General features: G+C 38.7%; 1 protein-coding gene across 1 annotated transcript in view; it reads left to right on the top strand.

The window, feature by feature from the left end:
- znf710a (zinc finger protein 710a) overlaps nt 1-21,746 on the top strand; it is a 79,009-nt gene that overhangs the window by 50,842 nt on the left and 6,421 nt on the right. Inside the window, exon 2 of the mRNA XM_028823915.2 lies at nt 17,775-19,288. Coding sequence (XP_028679748.1) covers nt 17,816-19,288 — 1,473 coding nt within the window. The 5' untranslated portion in view covers nt 17,775-17,815. The remainder of the gene's footprint in view (nt 1-17,774; nt 19,289-21,746) is intronic.

Below are 21,746 nucleotides of genomic sequence, written 5' to 3'. Positions count from 1 at the left end.
AAGCCATTTTGACGTTCTTGAAGTATTGGCAAATACTCTTTAGTCCATCTTTTATGATCAGGTCAAGTTTATAGATTTCACTTTTCTTTTTACGCAAGCCTTTTTCTTTAAATCCTTTAATTCTTCTGGAAATTCTTACTGTTGACTGAGGCAGATAAGCTCTGTTTCCGATTTAGCCAAGTCTTCTAGAGAAATTGGGCTTGGTTTTAAAGTCAATTTATACCTTTTCATATGCTTTGTGATGAGTGATTTTTGTTTTTCTGGATTACTTTTAGACTGATTGGCTTCTAGTTGAAATGTTTGTCTTTCATTTCTTAAGTGTAGCAGTATGTCTTTAAACTTGAGGAACCAAGCCACTGCTTTCTTCAAGCGATGCCAATCTGAAAAGTAGGTGATTAGTTTGTTGATGGGCTCGGTTACCTCCTCTATTCTTGTCATGTTAACTGCACAAGTTTTAACTTCTGGATCATCTTCAAAAAGTGAATCGTTCAGTTGATCAAGTCTTTTTGGCCACTCACATTCTGGCTTCAATAAGAAACTTGGACCTTGTGACCATGTGGTGCTTTTGAGAAGGTTTTCTATGCTTAGCCCTCTGGATGCTTGATCAGCCTAATTAAGGGCAGATGTGACATACCTCCACTGCGAAGGTTGTGAATGATCTCTGATCACGGAAATTCTGTTGGCAACAAAGGTCTTGAATAGAGTGCTTTCATTTGAAATGTATTTTAGCACTGTGGTGCTGTCAGTCCAAAATGTAGATTCTTGTAAGAGCATTTGAAGCTCACCTTTTAGCATTTTGTCCATTTTGACTGCCACAACGGCTGCTGTCAGCTCCAATCTAGGAATCATGACCTGCTTCAATGGTGTAACTCTTGACTTCCCCATCAGGAATGAACAATACTTTTTGCCCTATTCATTGGTTAAGACAAGGTAAGTCACAGTGCCATATCCATCTTGACTGGCATCTGCAAAATGATGCATTTGTGCTGTCTTTATGGTTCAGAACCAGGTAGGTTTGAAGCATCTGTTCACTTTATAGTCTGTAAGTAACTGCAAATCATCCATCCATTTTTTTCCATTTTTGAATGTGTTTGAGTTCTACTTCTTCATCCCACCCAAATTTCTCTTTGCATAAGTCTCTTAGAATAAGCTTTGCTGGCAGTAAGGCGGGTGCTAGAAAACCAAGTGGATCATAGACTGAGCTAACAACAGACAGAATACCACGCCTTGTAGCAGGCTTGTTTTGTAACTTAATCTGAAATTTGAAACTGTCCGTTTCTGTGCACCACTGGATACCCAGGTCACGCTCTGTGGGAAGGAGACTGTGGCTCAAATTTAAGTCCTTTTGTTAATGAGCTCTGTCTTCTTCAGGAATAGACAATAAAACTGCTCTGTTGTTACTCACCCACTTAGTCAAATAAAATCCCCCTTTGAGGCATAGAGCTTGCAGGTCCTTTGCCAGCTTTATTGCTTGTTCTTCTGTTGCCACCGACCTTAAACAGTCATCCACATAGAAGTTATTGAGAATGGTGTTAACTGCTTCCTCTGGAAATGTATCTCTGGCATCTTCGGCTATTCTACACAAAGCATAAGAAGCACAACTGGGTGAAGAAGTAGCACCAAAAAGATGTAGTCATTTTGAATTCTTCTAGGTCTTTACTTAGATTATAAAAAGCGTAAAAGATCAGTGTCTTTATCTGGTACTTTAACTTGGTAGAACATTGACTTAATGTCTGCCATTAGCGCTACTGGCTTCTTTCTGAATCTTGTAAAGACGCCAATAAGGGTGTTAGTTAGGCCAGGGCCTTTTAATAATTGTTCATTAAGTGAAGTCCCCTGGTAGGTGGCAGTGCAATCAAAGACCACTCGAATCTTATTTTTCTTTGGATGATACACACCGTAATGTGGGATGTAACACACTTTGCCTTCATTGCAATTCAGGCTTTCTTTGGGTACCTTGACAGCGTAACCGTTGTCAATAATGTCTTTCATGAAGGCTTTATAGTCTTCGTGGAAACCTGAATTTTTGCTCAGTTTTCTTTTGAGTCCAATCGCACGCTGTTCAGCAGTACAGCGATTGTTCGGCATTTTAAGTGTTTCATCCTTCAAAGGCAAATTTAAACAATAGTGGTCACCTACCAGTCTCTCAGATTCTGAGGCTATGCGCATGAACTTGATGTCCTTCTGCGACATTTCCTCCTTTTCTTCACAGCAGCGCTCTGGGAAATCTGTGTTATACTGTTGCAGCAACATATCTTCAATTTCTGTTATTGACACACGATTGATTGAATGTTTGGGCAGCTTACCACTTTGTTTTGTGAGGTCATCTATCTCTTTGTATGGGCCACCGACTACCCATCCAAGTGCAGTCTTCATAGCATGAGGTCCACCTCCTTGCCTAGGTATGATTCGTGACTGCTCGAAGATTTCTGGGTAGTTGATTCCTATTAAAAGATCAACTTAAGGGTCAATATGAGATAGACGTACCTCTTTAAGATATGCCCACTTATCGATATCTTCTTGTAGTGGAATACTTTCTCTGTTCACTGGAATGGAGACCTGTGTAAAGACTTTTGGCAAATCAATATATTCATCATCATTTAGATCACAGACTTATAAATCTTATAAGACAGAACATTGGGTTAGCATTTTTGAATCATCATCATAGTTACTCATACTTTTGAGGAATACTTGTGTTCTTCTCCCTTGAAGGCTTAATTGTCTCTGGAGCCTTTCAGTGCAAATTATTATTGTACTGCCAAGGTCTATAAAGGCGTATGTTTCTACATAACTTTCACTTTTCTTAGATTTTACCTTGATAGGAACCACTTGCAGTGCACACTCTTCTCCGGCCCCAGTAAAGGCACAAGTTCCAGTCTCGGTTTCTTTTTCAGTAGATGTTGCCACACTGGGTGTAGCTTTAGATGTTGCTCCCCTCTCTTTTTTGATGTGCAGGATGTCTGGGTGCTGAAAAGAACATGTCTGACACTTCATTCTTTCTTTACAGTTCTTACCAAGATGCCCCTGTTTGAGACAGCGAAAGCATAAACCTTTAGATTTTAAAAAGTCAATTCTTTATGTGGCAGTCCTTTGATTTTACTACACTCAGCAAGGGTTTGCTGGCCATTGCAGAATACACAAGGCTTTTTAAATGCACAGGTATCATTAACAGTCTTTTTGACAGAGATTTCTTGAGTCCCCTTTTCAGCAGCATCAGAAATACTTGTAGTGAAGATACTTCCTGATCTCTGGCCACTCTTAAGAGGAGACCTATCCTTGTCGGTCTTTTTCTTTTTCTCTGTGCTACCTCTTGAAGCTTTTCCATAAATAGGATGCATAAATATCTTAGCCTGTCTATGTAAAAAGGTAGTTAAATCTCGAATGTCTGTCTCTTTGCCTTCTTCTAGATTATAAGCTATGTCTCCCCACTTATCTTGTAGAGAATATGGGAGCTTTGAAAGTATAGTACGGATATTTTCATTGCTATTAAATGCTGCTCGATTTCTTCCTTTGGTCATGGAGTCCATACAGTTATCAAGAAAGGTTGCATAGTCTCTCAGGGCCTCTCCATCATTTTGTTTTATTTGAGGCCACTTCAATGCCTTACTTATGTACGCCATCTACTACAAACTTTGTTGCCATAGTAACTTACAAGCTGCTTTCTAGCTTTTTCATAACCTTGATCTGGTGGCAGTTGTGCATAACCATTAATCATTTCTTGAACTGGACCTGTTGTATATTGAATCAGGTAATCTAATTTATCTTGTGAGTCTACTAATACATCACCTACAGCGTGATCAAAGGCTCTGATGAAGTTTGCATAAGCCAGTGGGTCGCCTGAAAATAAAGGGACCTGTCTGTGTGGTACTTCACCACGCGGTGCAGGAGGTGATGGAGCAGGAGCTATATTTTGTTTGGTTAGCGATTTAGCCATTTCAGTGATTGCTTTCTGACATTTGGCTTGACTTTTTTTTATATTCGGCTTGATTCTGAAATAACATGTCCATAAGACCGTGACCGTATGACTGCGAATGGGCCCCTGCGGCAGTTACTGATCGTACCTGCCATTCAGACTCGAGTTCATCTAACCTTTGTAGGATTCTATCAAGTGTTGATTTGTTCAACTAACACTGCCGAAGAAGATATTGATGCTGCAGCGGTTTGCTGTGCTGATAAGCCGCATTTTTTTAAGGGCATATTATAACTGAGGAGAAGCTTGTCGTACTTTTGACTTTGTGCGATCCCTTTCTTGCAATTGCATCTCTCCGAATTGATTAACTGTTCGTCAGATGTATGTATTAACAGGCCATTTGTATCTTTCAGCCATGTCGCTGTAGCATCAATAAATTCGTTCCATTTCTTAAAGCTTTCTGCGAATGTCGTTTTCTGTTTCTTAATTGCGCCTTCTTTACTTAGCGTTGTCTTTTATTCAGCTCCTCAATCTGACTGTGCATCTCACGAGAGATTCCAAGCTTTTGCACTACTTCTAAAAGATTTTCTTTAGTATCTTTTAAGGCTTTCGATTTTAGCCATAAGCTCAGAAAGCTGATCTTTCCTCCGACTTATATGACCTTTAAGATCTCCAATTACATTCTCTGGCTTTGAGACTTTACTCAGCTCCCGACTTCACTTGAGCTATGTTTAGACATTGTCATGACAGCAGCTTGAGCAGCTAGTTTCCTGACAGCAACAAACGTCACAGTCGAACACTCTGACAGCAGATGACTTCCTTACAGCGAGGCTTCCATGACTCGGGCAAAAGTACAAGCGATCATCCACAGTGTTTATAATATTACAGTCTCTTAAATCTTCTCAAGTTCGGGTACGCCAACCTTTCTTTCATTTACAATCATGCAGAGATAGAAGATAAGAGCACAGTACCTCGCTATAGCTCCATTCTTTTTCTTTCGTTGACGAGTTCTGGAGCACAAGCGTCCTCTCTCCTCAGATGGTAGTTTCCAGTTCGAATTCAATGCCTTCAGATGGCAAGTTTTCTGATGAAAATGTAGCTGCATTTTTCCAAAATTACCAACAAAAGCCTGACGTGCTGAAATGATTCCACAGACAAGATATCGTCGTTTTTAAAAGTTTTAGTTAAAATTCAAAGCAAAAGAGTTCAAACAAAAAAGAAAATTAAAATAGCAAAAAAAAGAAAAATTCTTGTTAAGAAAAGTTCTGTTCAAAGCTTAAATCTTGTTACATTTCAAATCGTTACTAAACACTTAAAGTTTCTGAACCATTTCTAAATGATGACATTTCTGAACCATTTCTAAATGATGACATTTCTGAACCATTTCTAAATGTTCAGAAAACTGTATGCCTATCCCATTTCTAAGTTGAAAATGGGTCTTTCAAGTCCTTGCTTACTGGGACCTATTCTAAACACAACTGACTCAATTATCACATTGTATCTCAGTTATAGCAAGAAAGTTCTATCTCTTACTAACTTATAGGGGAAAAAGACTATACCATTAACTATGACTATGGAAGAAATTTATTCTATTCAAATTAAGCAAACATTAATATGAGTTTAACTCAAAACTTTAATTTTCTAAGATTGGCTCTTACACATTGTTTCATGTTCTCTCAGTTCTACCAACCATTATATACAAAATACATCACTTTTCTATTAATGTCTGTCCATCACAGTATTAGAGTGACAATGATTAAGTTACAAAAATGTTAAACAGGCCAAAACACATATGCCTAAATATTGTACATTACCCTGCTGCAGCAGAACTTCGTCTAAAGGTTACTTTATTCTTAGTTTCTATCTTATTTTGTTCGCAATATGTGAGAAAAGGATGGCACGGTGGTGCAGTGGTAGCGCTGCTGCCTCGCAGTAAGGAGACCTGGGTTCGCTTCCCGAGTCCTCCCTGCGTGGAGTTTGCATGTTCTCCCCGTGTCTCCGGTTTCCTCCTACAGTCCAAAGTTAGGTCAATTGGCGATTCTAAATTGGCCCTAGTGTGTGCTTGGTGTTTGGGTGTTTGTGTGTGTGTGTCCTGCGGTGGGTTGGCGCCCTGCCCAGGATTGGTTCCCTGCCTTGCGCCCTGTGTTGGCTGGGATTGACTCCAGCAGACCCCCATGACCCTGTGTTCGGATTCAGCAGGTTGGAAAATGGATGGATGGATGTGAGAAAAGTTATGGAAGAAATGAGAAACTCAGCAAAAATACTTCAGTGTTGTATTTGCAATAGGGACTTAAACACATTATCACTTTACATGCAAAGCATAGTATTAACAGTTTAAAAAAAGTTTTGGCCATCTCCTAGATTTATAGCATATACATTATTTTTCAAGAAAAGGGTATTTGTTCACAATCGTGGTATGTCCTTACTATCCATATGATCTAAAATGAAGAATTTTTTATAATGTTTAAAAAATGTCATACCTGTTCGTTTGGCTTTAAATGGCTTTCAAAGGGCTCAAGTTCAAACTTACTAAATACATCAGTTGTTCATACCAAGAGTGTTGCTGAGTATTGATCTGTGTCTTGAGATTGAACACATGTTGTAAACCCATATATCTATGTCATTTTAGTTAGGGGGAAGAGCAAAACATTTCTTTGTGAGATTCAGCCATTTTAAAAGAAGACTAGAAAGGCGCTTCACTGCTTTGTTCACCTGCCCACGGCAGCACCCTTTCAGTCCCAAGGGTGTTGTTTCCTATAGAATAAAGTGGGTGTTATTCCGAAAAGCATTGCCCTGATGTACGTGACTGTGACACCGAGATACTACTGGATTTAAGAAGGGAAGACGTTATGACTTTAATGGGCATCTGCATCTCTCTCTATTATAAAAAAAATCTTTGGGTGGGAGACTAGGGAGACGAGACGAGATCTTCTTGGAAGACAATTTGAAGTCTCACAAGAGACGCATCAAATTGTTCCCAGCTCTTAAAACAATGACAAGTGACAAGCAAAACACGCAGCTCGCCAGCAGCAGAAACCCAGCAGATGATCTGACCGCTTCTCCTTGCGTGCGTTCAGCCACCCAAACTCCCCCTCTCCCCCTTCACAACGCGAGCGGCAGAGACACAAAGTGACAAAAGGACAGCTGCTGTGCAGGCTTTGAAATGATCGGGCAGCGAGACAAGCAGAACACGCAGTAGAAAGACAGCAGATGATCCGACAGCATCTCCTTAGCGAGCATTCAGCCACACCCCCTTCACAACGCAAGCAGCGTTATACGTCCTGTGAGAAAGAGATGGCTTCCAGGGTCGGAAACAAAGGACAAGTATTGTTTTTACAAAAGTTTTAAAGTAAAAGTGAAAATAATGCATATGTAACAATTCCCATGAAAATAACAATCTCTTTAAATTGTATATCTGGTAAACCAAACCCAGGGGTGGGCGAGCGAAGCCACCTAGTATTTTTAACAATTTTGTGTGACTCCAAAAAATTGTTAAAATAAGTTATAATTATAGAAGATTATATGCTTAAGTTATACTAGGATATGGGAAGCTATTGTTGCTAAAAATACAAAGTTTTTGTGTTTGGAAGTCAGTAAATGTATTTCAGGTTCAATGTAACTAGTGTGCTGTTTCCTTAATTTGTTTGACATTATTGAATATTGTCTCTGAGACAATTATTGCCAAAAATGATCCAATTACAATTGCTCCTACTCTTTCACTACATGTAGTGAAAAAGATCATAGACAAATCTGAAAACTGTCTGCGCTCCATTTATTTCAGTCATGAACCACAGAAATATTATGGGCGGCTTGAGGAAGTCTATGCCAAGAGATAACTATGGAAATTACTAATTACCTTTTACTCATTTAAAAATGTTGTCCTTGGTTGTTCTTTTATTACTATTACCATGTACTGTACTTTCCCTGTGAAATTTCATAAGACTATGGACATTGTACATCCAACATCATTATAATTATAACCATTCTGCATACAATATTTATAGTGGTTTTTTTTTTGCACTGAAGAGTAAAGACTCCAGTAATTTTTGTCCTAATAACAATAGTTTTAAGTAATCCATCTATACTTTGTAAAGTTAATTGTTAAGCAAATTAGTCTTTTTCTCATTTGCTGCATATTTTTATCGCTCCATATTAGAATGGCTGTGTTTTGACATTTTTTCTTCCAACTGCAGATTAGATTGCTTGGATTCACACCACTGGAGTATGCTTCTACTGCTAAATAAGGAACTACAAGCTGTTAATGTATGTTTCATTAAATGACGAAGATCTGTTCTGCTTTTGTGCAATGTAATCCATAGAATTTGGGGGGGGTTTCTGGACAAGATTCATGTGATGAAGATGGTAGTGATCTGGAAGCAGATGAGGTGTGGGTTTTCTTGGTTTTTCTTCAGAATTTCTCTGTCAGAAATTTCTCAATGTTCACTGCCTCTATGGAATATATTTAAGAATGACATTAAATAACTCAATCCTTATCAGATTCTTTTTCCAAAAAAAAAGACATCAAGGGGAAGGTTCTCAAAACCACTACATTACTTTATCCATATTAAGAAATACTTTAACATTTGAGGAGGTTTTACCCTTCCGTAGCTTTCATCCGTGCCTCTGGTTTCTTGTTGTTGTTGGTATCTATCATACTGATTATCATTATCTGAAACAGTTTTGTGATTAACAATTCAACAGTTAAATCTGCTGATTCCAAAAGAAGATTTTTTCAGCATCAGCCTTACTGATTTAGTAGTGCTCTTTTACGTGCAGTATTAAGGTAGTTGAGCTGGAGCAGATTAACAGAGACCAGTAAGGCAATAGTTACCAGAGAGAAGATTAGAATATTGGCCTTTACATTAAAAAAGTGGAGTTTTAAACTGAGAAATAGGAATCAGAGTGGTCACATTATACATTTAGACAAATGGCAAGAAAAGCAACTTTAAAACTAATTCAGACATTTTTATTTTGTGCTTTAGCTTAAACCAACAGAGCTTGTCTGAGTTTGGACCAGTGAGCGAACTTGTGTTAATTATAGTAGCTCATATTTTCAATTATAATAAGAAAAGATGAAGAATGTGAAACTGCTGCTTAGCCAACAGACTGTTTTACTTGTAAGCCTGTTAAGCTAATTAGCCTCGTCTTATGAAGATTAGATACATTTTTTTTTTTTTTTTTAAAGAGTTGTACCATGTGTATTTATTTGCTTATGTGTGTCAAACAGCATACGTTTTGGTAAGAAACATGGTCATCCATTTTACACCTCACACCTCAAGAATTAGAGATGTCTAGCTGGTACACTGGAGAAAAACAAAAAATCAAAAAAACCTGTATAAATATAATAAGTGATTATTTTAATAGCAAAAAAGCTGTAGTGCAGTTAATGATTAAAAATAATTAAAACCTATAAGTGCATGTATATTACATTTAAGTAGTTTTTGATTCATTTAATTGATGCTGGCAATTAATATGCAAGTTCCTATTTTTCATTCAACAAATGATGAAAAGTACTTCTCTTTTTTAAATTAAGCTTTGTTTCAGAAACAGTACATTAAAGAAAAATTAAAACAATATAATAGTTTGTAATTATTTGAAGCGTTTTATTTTCTTTAATGCCATATGTATTATGGATTAATACTTTCTCTACATATTTTATTAGTTATCAAAGTAAAATTTTTATTTTAGTGTTTTAATGGTCCCTTAACCTGGCCTACAGAATTTTAAATTAATAAAAAATGAACAGGTGACACATGTGGCCTAAAGTTTAATTATAAAAATATCCATGTTAACACTTTTAATATAGATCATAAGGCTTCTTTGTGCCTAATTGTGCAGAAAAGTAGTATAAATAAAAAGTTTTTTTTAAAGGGATAAACAGTAAAACGTTCAGTATCAGAATAATCCAATCCAGTAACATAGTGTCAGAGATTTGTATTGGCCCTAAAAAACCTGATCGGAGCATCCTTAGCGGTGTTTAATCTTTGTTTGTTTGCTTAAACTAGTGGCAAGCATTGCATGTATAATGAACATTTTGTCAGATTTTTCACTCCTTAATGTGGAGCTTCTTCCCCCAGGCCATCAGAATACTAAACTCTGTTAAATAACCTTTGTCCTTTTGCTCTCTTACTTACTGCGCACTTTATTACCACAAATAGGTCTTACGTTTACATTATATTGTATTGTAATATCATACAATATTACATTGTCTATATTGTATATATTATGTATAAATATTGTATCCATATAGTGCAATATCACAATCACTGTGAAACGATGTGCAATATTTTCTTTCATATTATATTTCACCCACTGACTGGCTTACATATATATATATATATATATATATATATATATATATATATATATATATATATATATATATATATATATATATATTTTTTTTTTTTTTTTGTTTGTTTTTATTTTTTGTAGTGTGCTGCCTTGTGCTGTCTTACCTACTTTCTGTGTAAGAAGTGAAATGTTTGTAATGTCTGTATGTTGCTTGCGTGCACTTGTCTTTTATGCACCTGTCTTTTATGTCTGTACATTGAGCCTGGAGAAACGCAATTTCATTCAGCTATGCATCCGTTGTTGTACTGTTGTATGGTATGAATGACAATACAGTTCACTTACTTACTTACCACATAACTTGTCTTTAATTTTGATTATTACTGGGATAAATGGGGATGTACACCTTTAAAGAGGAGTCATGGAAGGAGAGATTCCATAATCTGATTTAACCCCGTAATGTATAAAATAATGTGTGAGAGAGAGACTGGTATCTGCAGGAGAAGCAGGAAGCAACCAACAAGCACAGGAAAAAATAGACGCCACCTACTGGTAGCTGTATGTTTAGCTTGGAAGTACAAAAGAGACAGATCTCTGAAAAAGGATCTTTGTTTTGATTTCCTGGTGAGGTAGAATATTTTTCTTTTATTTATAGGCACTTACTTGTCCTGGTACCTTCATCCTCATTCTGAACTGTGTGAGACTTTAAATATGGACTCCTATTTCAAACTTTACATCTAGCTGATGTTGAATGATTTCAATATTTGTGATTTCTTTGTAGAGCATATTTTTTCCCTCATGCTTTATTTTGGGACTGTATCAGTATTTTGAGGGATAGTGAATTTTTTTTGTGGCAGTGTAAATACACTTTATATGTTGTCATTCGCTGAACGCTGGTCTGATATTATTAGTGAGTGGGTCAGTAAGGACGAATGTTGGTCAGAGAGCTTCAAACATTTTTTTTTTATTATTATCATTATTATTCCTTGCTGCAGTGGAGTGGTACAAACTGACAGGTGCAAATCTTTACTTGTTGCACATACCCTACATTTCAAAAAAAGAGTATTTGATTTTCTGTGGACCTTCCCTAGTGTGTTTTTTGTGATATGGGGACAAAAACTGCGAACAGTATTCTAGATGAGAAACATCCCTAGAGATGTGTTTCACATAAAACCTAAGCTGGTATATTATTCTGAACATTGTCATTTGGTAGAAAGTGACAGGTTCATTCAAATTCCTGCAATTAATTGTGTAATTATTTGCAGTATTTTTTTCTATAATTTGGAAAGCCTTTTATCAATTGACTGATGAATGTACAATATATTGTTTTGTACTATTTTATGGTTAGCAATTTCCAGTGGTTATAAATATATGTTCTTTTGGATTCTTTTGTGGCATCCCACATACGTTTTCTATGCGCTCTTAGAATTATTTTGCTAGACCTGCACTTTTAGACAGATTTACCACTATTTCAAGTTTTCTTCTGTTAGAGGTGATGGCTTTCATAGTGGTTCACTTGAGTCCTAGGATTTTAGAGAGTGCTTTGTAACTTTCTTTCTCAGGTCTTTTAGAGTTTCTTCTGAGTGAGGCAAGGTTTGCTGCTTGATGATACATTTAAGCCAACTTCACATCACTAGAAAGGTTCAGTTGAAGTAATGTTTAGTTTAAATGTGGCTGGGAACAATCAAGCTTGGCTCTGTCTAGTCTAACCTGATTTCATTTTAATTTGGTTCAATGGTTGGTTAAGTGTGAGTGACTAAGGGGGAAATTAAATTTTTGCATGGATGATGTGAGTATTGGTGAACTTTTTTCCTTCAATAAATCAGTTAAAAACTGTGTATTGTGTTTACTCAGGTTCTCTTTTGTATTATTTCGTTGTAATTATTTAATACTAGCCGACGCCTGCTGTAGCATACGGTGGTGTAAGAATAGGAATGGAAAACGGTGAGAAAGGAAATCAGAAATCAAGAAGAAATAAATACTTCTTGAAAGACGCAGTTGTGAAATCAGGCTTTCCGAATTTACGTACTATGGCCATGGCATCCTGATAGTTTTGTTGCATGTATCTTGGACCTACTGGAAATGTGGACGGTAATATGGATCATTTTGCCTACACGTACGTTGTTATTTTCAGCGTTTGCTTGCAGTGCGTCTGATAGTCCTTTGTATTGTTCCACGTGCAGATCTTGTTAATGTTATCTGAGATAATTGAGACGCGCGCCCTCTGTTTTAACATACGCATCTACGACATACTGTTAGAATAGTTTGCCGCTTTCCTTGAAAACCATTCATACAGATGCTGTTGGATTGGACTGAGCGATTTCATGCATGTGTTTGTATGATTTAGCAAAGGGGTTGATGGTTCTGAGCATGGAATCTAGCTGGAGAAATAAATTTTCGCTGCATGCAGAGTTTGCTTTATTTTGTACGCATACTTCAGTAGCTTGCGCTGTGTCAAAAACATACAACTGTCCATATCCTGGAGAGGTAGAAGTGTTAGCGTATAGTGGAGAGATTTGGTGATAAATTTGCCCGTGTATTTTAAAACAGTATGGTCCGTGGCCAGGAGGTTGAGTTATCTGTGCACCCATGGAAGCAAACACTACAGAAGAGTTGTATTCTCGAATGTGTTCACGATAATTTTTAGCTTCTGTTGTTTGCAGTGTAAGAAGCTGTTGTAAAGACACAGGTGGTTCCCGCAAAGGTGGTAAAGCTACTTTACCGTTGTGGCAGCACCTCGAGTACTTGTTGGATGTATTACACTCAGCAGGTCAGTATAGTGCATGACAATGTTTGCACTGCTGGTCTGGAGTCCCAGTGTTGTACTCTTGGACAGTGTGGTGCCCGGCGGGCGTTCATGCCCGGCTGGGACGCCCAGGAGGACCGGAGGAGGGCTTGTGGATCCTCTGGAACATGAGGGGGCGTCCTCCCTGGTTGCTGTGGGGACCACGGGTACAGAGCTTGGAAGCTCATCCCTGTAGGGGCCCGTGGTCACCGCCAGGGGGCGCCCCAATGCCTTGGGAGTGTTGGACCTCAGTACTTCCGCCACACCGGGAAGTGCTGGGGGGAAGAGAATTGGAGACACCAGGTGGACTTCTGGTTTCACCGCTGGAGCTTCCGCCACACAGGGGTGTGGCTACGAGCCCTCAGGTTGCAGCTGGAGCTCTTCCGGGGTGAATAAAAGGGGCTGCCTCCCTCCAGTCAGGGGCAAGAGTCAGGAGGAAGAAGGACGAAGCTTGGCGGAGAGGAGTGGAGGCAGACCAGAGACTATTAAGGCATTGTGTTGTGGCCAAGGACTTGAGGGGTGATTGGTGCTGCGGCACTGGGTTTGTGCTCAATAGTTGTACATAATAGCTGTAAATAAACGTGTGTGTGGTGAAACCATCATGTCTACCTGTCTGTGTCCGGGCTGTTTCCCACAACAGGAAGACAGGAATTAGGTGAAGAAGTACCTGTGGTAACGGAAAGAGGATTGTGTGTATGTATGCTGAGACTGCGTTGGTTTGGAAACGTTGCTTTGCAGATGTCGCATTGCAAGAGTTGTTAATGAGTTTTGTTGTGTTTAGTCAGACAATCCTGTGTAGTGAACTTCGTATTGCATTTCTGGCACTCATATAGTTGTTGGGAAGAATGCCTTTTCTTGTGTTTAGTAAGTGAGATTCGTGTTTGTAAAGTTTTGTTGCAGGAATCGCACTGGAAGAATGTGTTACTGGAGTGGGAGTCAGGTAATTTTTCAGAGGAGTGAATTTTTGTGTGTTTGTGAAGATACTTCTGCGTTGTGAAACATTTTGTGCAAGTGTGAGACTGAAATAATTTGTCATTGCAGTGAATTTTCTTGTGTTTGGCAAGGTGCGGGGAACGCGGTAGTCCAAAGGAGGAATAGGAATTGAGAAAAGCGGCGTGGGGGTGTATGGGAGGCCTCAGGCAGCATGGAGAAGGGTTTGGAAGAATAGGAATAGGAATCAAGAAATGCTGTGTTGGCTGCGTGTGGGCAGGACCGGTTTTGAAGAGGAGCCGCAGTCAGCGTGGGGAAGGGTTTGGAAGAGGACGAATAGGAATCGAGAAATGCCGTGTTGGCTGCGTGTGGGCGGGATTGGTTTTGAAGTGGAAGCAGGATGAACCAGAAGAGAAATATATAAAAGAGATAAAATTGAAGTGTTATGCTTAAGCAAAAATAAAGGAAATCAGGAATGCAGGCAATAGTGCTGGGCGGTATACTGGTTCATACCGAAAACCATTTTTTATTTTTGTTATGATATGGATTTTTCTTATACCGCAACACCGGTTTAAATTGCTTAAACAATGTTCGGAACATGGCGCAGCAGGAATCTGTTTAAGGGGGACCTTTTTCACTGCTACACCACTAAACAGGCATATGGACAGAGAACATTCCGAAACTGAAGCTGTAGCAGACAATAAAGTTGAACATGATGACACAGAAGAACCTTTGCTGGAAAAAGGAGTCCCGTCTGTTGTCTGGAGATATTTTGGATGTAAAAGGTCGGATGTAGACCATTATGTTCAAATGTGTGAATACTGTTTCTATACTACTGGATAATACTGCAAGCCAAGTTGTACTTGTTATATTTTTTCAATACTGTGTAATGTACCTGGGTACTGTGTAATAGTGTGATGACATGTTGACTTTATTCTCGACATTTCTACTGTATTTTCGCTATTTATGTCGAGATTAATGTCGACATGTTGACTTTATTCTTGTAATTTGTTATTAAAGTAGAACATCGTAAACTAAACTTCATCTTAAAATGAATATTTAATTTACTAGATTTTCTCAAACCCCATTGTAAGTTATGTAGCACATTAAATGCTTTGTGTTATGTTCCCGAGCCATGTTAAACTGACTTCCTCTTGTACTAAGAGGAGGCGAAGGCAGCACACAAAATACATTAATTTCATGATATTCCTGCTCCCTGAACATTTAGAATGCTAAGATAAATACTTAATATAATTTTCATGATGAAATGCGTTAAAGCATGTATTAATCATGTGGGGGCACGGTGGTGTGGAGGTTGCACTGCTGCCTTGCAGTAAAGGGGTCCTGGGTATTCCCTGCTTTGAATTTGCATGTTTTTCTGGTGGGTTTACTCGGCGTGCTTCAGTTTCCTTTCAAAGTCATATAGGATGTGGGGTTTTGTTATGCTATATTAACCCTACTAGTGTATGTGTTGCTCGTATTCACCCTGCGATGTGCTGGCTTGTTCAGGATTTACTCTTGCCTTGCACACAATGCTTGCTGGGATGGGCGCAATCCTAAATGAATGGCATATTTAAACACATATAACGAAAATTTTTTTTAAAGTTTATAACTAGGTTTAATTTCACAACGATGTTTATCGTGTGGTGATTGGTTATGTGGAGAAAGAAAAAGGATAGGAACTGGGGGTTTGGTACGTCAGATAGAGCCAGCATGCATGCAATAAAGAAAGCTTGCTCAGAAGAACATCCAATGATTTCCGTGTTTGTGTCTCTGACCAGCAGATCACAAACCCAACATTTACACAATATTTAAGTTAAACCTGTGCGATACCCATTTATACATCCAGTTTTTTGAAGCCTTGTCACACCTGCCATAAAGTTTACACTGAATGTACACCTGGGGACCACTTACTGTGAGGGAGTAGCATTACCACCTCACTACCGTGCATGTTTAATACCTGCTTTAATGCATTTCATCATGAAAATGATATCAAGCATTTATCTTAGCATTCTAAATTTTCAGAGCAGGAATATCATGAAGTGAATGTATTCTGTGCGGCGATCGCTGCCGGCGCCTCTTCTTAGTGTGGAGGAAGTCAGTTTAAGAAGCGCTTAGCGATTAACAACTGGATCAGGGAACACAATACAACGCATTTAATGTGCTACATTAACTTATGACGGGGTTTGAGAAAATCTAGTAAATTAAATATTCATTTTAAGATGAAGTTTAGTTTATGACATTCGACTTTAATGACAAAATAAACTATGAGAATAAAGTGGAAATGTCGACTTTAATCTCGACATAAGCGTCAAGATTAAAGTGGAAATGTCGAGAATAAAGTCAACATGTCCACTTTATTTTTGACATAGTTTTTTTTTTTTCTTCTTCACTGTGGCCCTAATACACTTCCGTTGGGCTGTACCACAAATAGCATAATAAATGCGAGTTGCAGTTTTATTATTTATGTATATAGCTTAGCTTGAAGCAAGGTCCATATTAATGAAATTTGCCTAAATGATGGTTCAGTTGGTAAAGATGTCTCACCAAGTTGCACTTGTTTTATTTTATTTTTATTTGGTGAATACTGTGTAATGCACCTGGGCTTGAAGTCTTGAAGTAGTAGTATTATTACTGGAAGTTGCACTATTATTTATTTTATTGTTATTATTTATTAGTTTAAATATTATGCAGTTTAATGATGGTAAAGTTGTTTAAAAAGTCACTTTAACGTGTCGGACAGAGATTGTTAACATTAACAGAAAGTGTAGTTGGTTTACAAAAAATATTGACTATTTATTCTTTTTCTAAGACACGTTCAGTGCAATACAACTTTTTACAAGCACCTCTGAATATTTTACTAAGTGTAAATGCCTCTTTGGATGGTTGAAGATATGTTGTCAAAATTTTATCTTATGTTGTTTGCAAAATTTGTTCAATAAAAAGGTTCTATATTTTGACTGCAACTGTCATGCTATGTGATATCTTCTCTTCATTAGTGCCACCCCCTTGAAAACTATCACTTTATGGGGCCATGCAAACCTGTATTAATACTTGTATGCACATTAAAATGTTTTTTTGTACAATGCTCATGACAGTGGAATAGGTTATTCTTAGCCAGTCTTCTGCAGTAATTGCAGTGGAAAATGTGGTTAACATCTACTCATGCATGAGAAAAAAATACCGTGAAACCGGTATAATTTTGAAAAATACAGTGATATAGAATTTTGGTCATACTGCCCAGCACTAGCAGGCAATACTTTTTTCATGGCACTGTATGTTAAACTGATACTTCTCAAAATCTCTACAAGACACCATTCATATACCTGGAAGTATTATCACACTCGGAGAAAATGAAACACCATACTAGATGTATGGTGAATGCTTATACTCTACACCAGCCACACCAACCAAACACCGAATTCTTTATTTATGGAGAAAGAAAGATTAGCTCAGTCATTTTTGAAAGAAGTTGCATCACCTGACGCACAGAACCCACTCAGTCAGTTGTACAGAACATATACAGTAGATGACATGATGTAGGAAGTATGGAGAATTCCATACAAGAAAGTGGCCACACACCTAGGAGAGGTAATCTGTTTTCCTGTTTTAACAGAAAGTAACGTTATTGTGATCACATTTTGAAAACCTGTTATTAATTGAAAGTTGTCTTTCACTCTTGTCATTTTAGTTGTGTTTTATTAGTATCAGTGTTACTGTCAGGAGTCTAAATATATTAAATGTGAATTTGTAATAGATTGCTGCTTCTTCTTGAAAATTCAATGCAGAAAGTGCAACAGAGTTCTTTAGTAGCATATTATTTTACTTTGGATTTAATTTTTTTGTTTTGTTTTATAGGGAGAGGACGCAGCTGATTGACTAGATGTTCTCACACAAACATGGAGCATTACATGGATACCGGTGTTCAGACGGACCCTGTGGTGGTGCTTTCTTTAGCACAAGCTGCTGTTCTAGGTCTCATTTCTCAAAACCAGGTGTTCGGGGCTACCATTGCACCCAATGGCTTCTATACGGGGGAGTCCAAAGTATCTCTTTTTCCTCAGACAGATGAAATGGATTATTCTTATAGTGATCAGCTCATTGGTGCAAATGGTGATTACCTGCCTGATCCTCAGGGTGAGGAAGGCCAAGCCAACAATGCCCACTGTGACAAGTCAGAAGATACAAAACTGAGGCATTCCTCACAGACTGGTCCCAAAGGAAAAGGCAGACGAAAGAAGATGGAATCAGAGTGTGAAGACCTAGACAGCATGGCAATGCTGCAGGCAAAGCAGGAAACATCCAAAGATGTTGACTGTATGCAGGATATGGTCATCTCTAGTGGTGGGGACAGAGTAAAGTTGATTGATCTGGGCAGTTTACAACATAAATCGCACCAAAGACTTTCAAATTCTGATCTCAAAATCGAACAAGTGGAGCACAACAACTCTAGTTGCACAGAGAATGAGTTCCATAAAAGTGAACCTCAGGGGGTTGAGGATGATGAGGATGAAGAAGAGGAGGATGAAGGCCTCTCCAAACCAAGTGATGAAGGGGAGGGTAGCCCCATCATGAGCCAGTATTTTGAGCCTACTGAAGTTGATTATGAGTCTGGAGAGGCAGTTGGTCATGGGATAGGGGAGTTTGATGAGAACAGCCAGAACATCAGCTGGCAGGAGCAGACGGATAATGATGGAAGCCTACAGCAAGGGCGACGAGCACAAATTGACCGGTTGGACATTAATGTACAGATTGATGAGTCATACTGTGTGGACATGGGGGAGGGCCTAAAACGCTGGAAGTGTCGCATGTGTGAAAAGTCCTACACTTCCAAGTACAACTTGGTAACACACATCCTGGGACACAGTGGCATTAAGCCCCATGAGTGCCCACGGTGTGGTAAGCTCTTTAAACAGCCTAGCCATCTGCAAACACATCTGCTAACTCACCAGGGCACTCGCCCGCACAAATGTGATGTTTGCAAGAAGGCGTTCACACAGACCAGCCACCTCAAAAGACACATGCTGCAGCACACCGACATCAAGCCCTACAGCTGTCGCTTTTGTGGCAGAGGCTTTGCCTACCCAAGTGAGCTGAAAGCCCACGAGACAAAGCATGAGAATGGGCGCTGCCACGTATGTGTGGAATGTGGCCTGGACTTTCCTGCGCTCAGCCAGCTCAAACGGCACTTGACATCACACCAGGGTCCCACTACTTACCAGTGTCACGAGTGCAATAAGACCTTTCATTACCGTAGCCAGCTGCAGACACACCTCATGAAGCACCAGAACATTCGCCCCTTTGTTTGTTCAGAGTGTGGGATGGAGTTTGCACAGATACACCACCTGAAGCAGCACTCACTTACCCATAAGGTCAGTATGCTCTGTTTAATGCTTATATTTTGTCATTGTTTTTCTATTTTTACATTCAGAACTTTGGTATTTACACATACTGCTGAAAACCAGAGAGGCTCCTGTTGAATTTTAATGAGCTGTGACTTTATGGTTTCATGGTCTCTCTCTCTCTCTCTCCCCAAGAATACACCACCCCACCCCTCCCCCCCCAAACCATTACCCCATAATGACATCCAGGTTCTCCTTTGCTTACACATCTTGGAAAAGCTATTCCTTCACTCTGTTTGCCCAAACCAGTGGAGAGCATGTTAGTGTACCACAGATACCAAAGAGCTCTCATTTTAAGACTACAGAGCCACTGTCATCTGAGAAGGATGGCTGTGCTGTATTAACTTTTAAAACAATTCCCCAGATTTATGTGTGTTTTCCAAAGCAGGGGTTGCCAACTCTAGTCCTGGAGGACCACCGTGGCTGCAGGTTTTCATTCTAACCCTTTTTTTAATGAGTGCCCTGTTTGTGCTGCTAATTAACTTCTTACAAATTCATTTTAATTGAATTGCTTTAAGATTTGTTGCCCTGAATTTCTTCATCGTTCCCTCTGAATTGCTTCATTTCTTTCCTTAAATGGCACCCAAATAGAAGTGAAATGTGAAGTGAGCGAGCCAACAGAAGACCAACCAAGTCAGGCCCTCAAACTTCAACCAATTTCACTTCAACCAGTTTCTTAATTAAGCACAGAGTCTTGTGGTTCATTAAACACATTCTGTAATTCCATGGCTTGTTGCTGGTCTCATTGTGCAATAGCGGACATTTCTGAAATTGTTGATTTTCTCTTTTGTAAGAGCACTGATTAAATGTTTTGATAGCCTGAGCAGATCGACATTCCTGAGACGTTCATCTTTCTTTCTTTTCAGATACTGTATGACGGACGCCAGTTGTTTTGGCTCATTTTGTATGTATTGTTTGGCTGCTAATTAAGGAAAAAAGAAACAAAGGGTCTGAGTGTTCAAGAGCAAGTCAATTAAGAAGTTTATTAGCAGCAAAAACAGGTCACTCATTAAGAAAAGGGTTAGAATGAAAACCTGCAGCCACGGTGGTCCTCCAGGAGTAGAGTTCGTGACCCCTGTTCTAAAGGACTATTTTATTTTGAACTTGTGTTGACATTGCTATAGTTGATGCATGTTTTGTCTTGACTTGTGAAGTATGAATAAAATTACAGCTCAAAGTCTAAACCATGTATGTGTGTATAAATAAACACATACAGTAATACCCCATAAGATACATATATGCATATGACAAAATGTAACCATCATGTTTTAAAGCATAATTCATCATTGTGAAATAATTGGGTGTGGGTGAGAATGAACTTTTGTAATGCTGTTACATTGCAGAAGAGGTACACCATGCTATTTATAATACAAATTTCCTTATTCTATTTGTCAGTTAATGATAAATGTGTTCTGAGATTTTCAGGAATTAGAAACAGAAACTTCATAGTAAGGTAATTACTCTCACTAATTATGGCACCAGAGAGTGGCTGTGTTGCATGTTGATTAGCACATGCAACTGGGATTTCACTGTACTCTATACACGTGACAATAATAACTTTATAAAGTAGACATCTAGAGTTGTTTATCAAATGAGGATATCTGTTTTTGCACGTTATTACATTACTGTTTATGTATGTCATATGCTTGTGACTGTGCCTATGGTGTACGCTTCCGAGTTGGTTTCTACTCTGCAGTCTGTCGTATGGAGATCGGCTCTCTCACAGCTCAGAATTTGACTCAATAATTAAATGGATGCTATGATAGTACTGCGTGTATATAGTATAGCAGTACTTCTTCCAATTCTAAATTATTTTTGCTGTTTATACCATTTTGTATTTTATTCTGCTATTATTAAATTTGCTGATAGAGTGAACTCAAGTCAAAATCCCATTTTACTTGTCACAAATGGAACTGAGGCTTGAAAACTCCAGATAGAAGGCATCACCATTGAGACTAAAATTGGCATGTCAAGCCTTATAAGAAGCAAGAGTACCAGATGTGCATCTGTATCTCCTTACTTGCTGATTCTTTACTTAAACTAGGGGGCTTCGCCCCTGCTCGCTTCGTTCCCCAACCCCCCTGCCTGCACTACACGCCAGCAACTTCGTGTCTCTGCTGCTCGCAAACAACAAAACTTTTAATTGTCGAGGATACGCCTCTTCTTGGGAAGAAACGCTACTTTTCCCTGATGGAAACACGAATTAGACGATCTACAAGTCTCCGACTTAAAGTTTAAATCTGGACAATATATTCGATCTCTTTTCGCTTTTCCGTTATTTCACCGAGTAATAATTTCCATTTGTTTGCGCTAAAGCGATCTTTACTATCATTTTTTGAGACTCTCGAAGTTTCGCACTTCCATTGTCTCTAACCTGCTCTGCATGTGTATTGCGCACATGTTCTTTACGATGTTCTACTTTGTCATC

The sequence above is a fragment of the Erpetoichthys calabaricus genome, chromosome 17, assembly GCF_900747795.2.
Source record: "Erpetoichthys calabaricus chromosome 17, fErpCal1.3, whole genome shotgun sequence".
In the NCBI taxonomy this organism is placed as follows: Eukaryota; Metazoa; Chordata; class Cladistia; order Polypteriformes; family Polypteridae; genus Erpetoichthys; species Erpetoichthys calabaricus.
The sequence above is the reverse complement of the archived record's forward strand: the minus strand, read 5'-3'. Positions and strand labels throughout refer to the sequence as shown.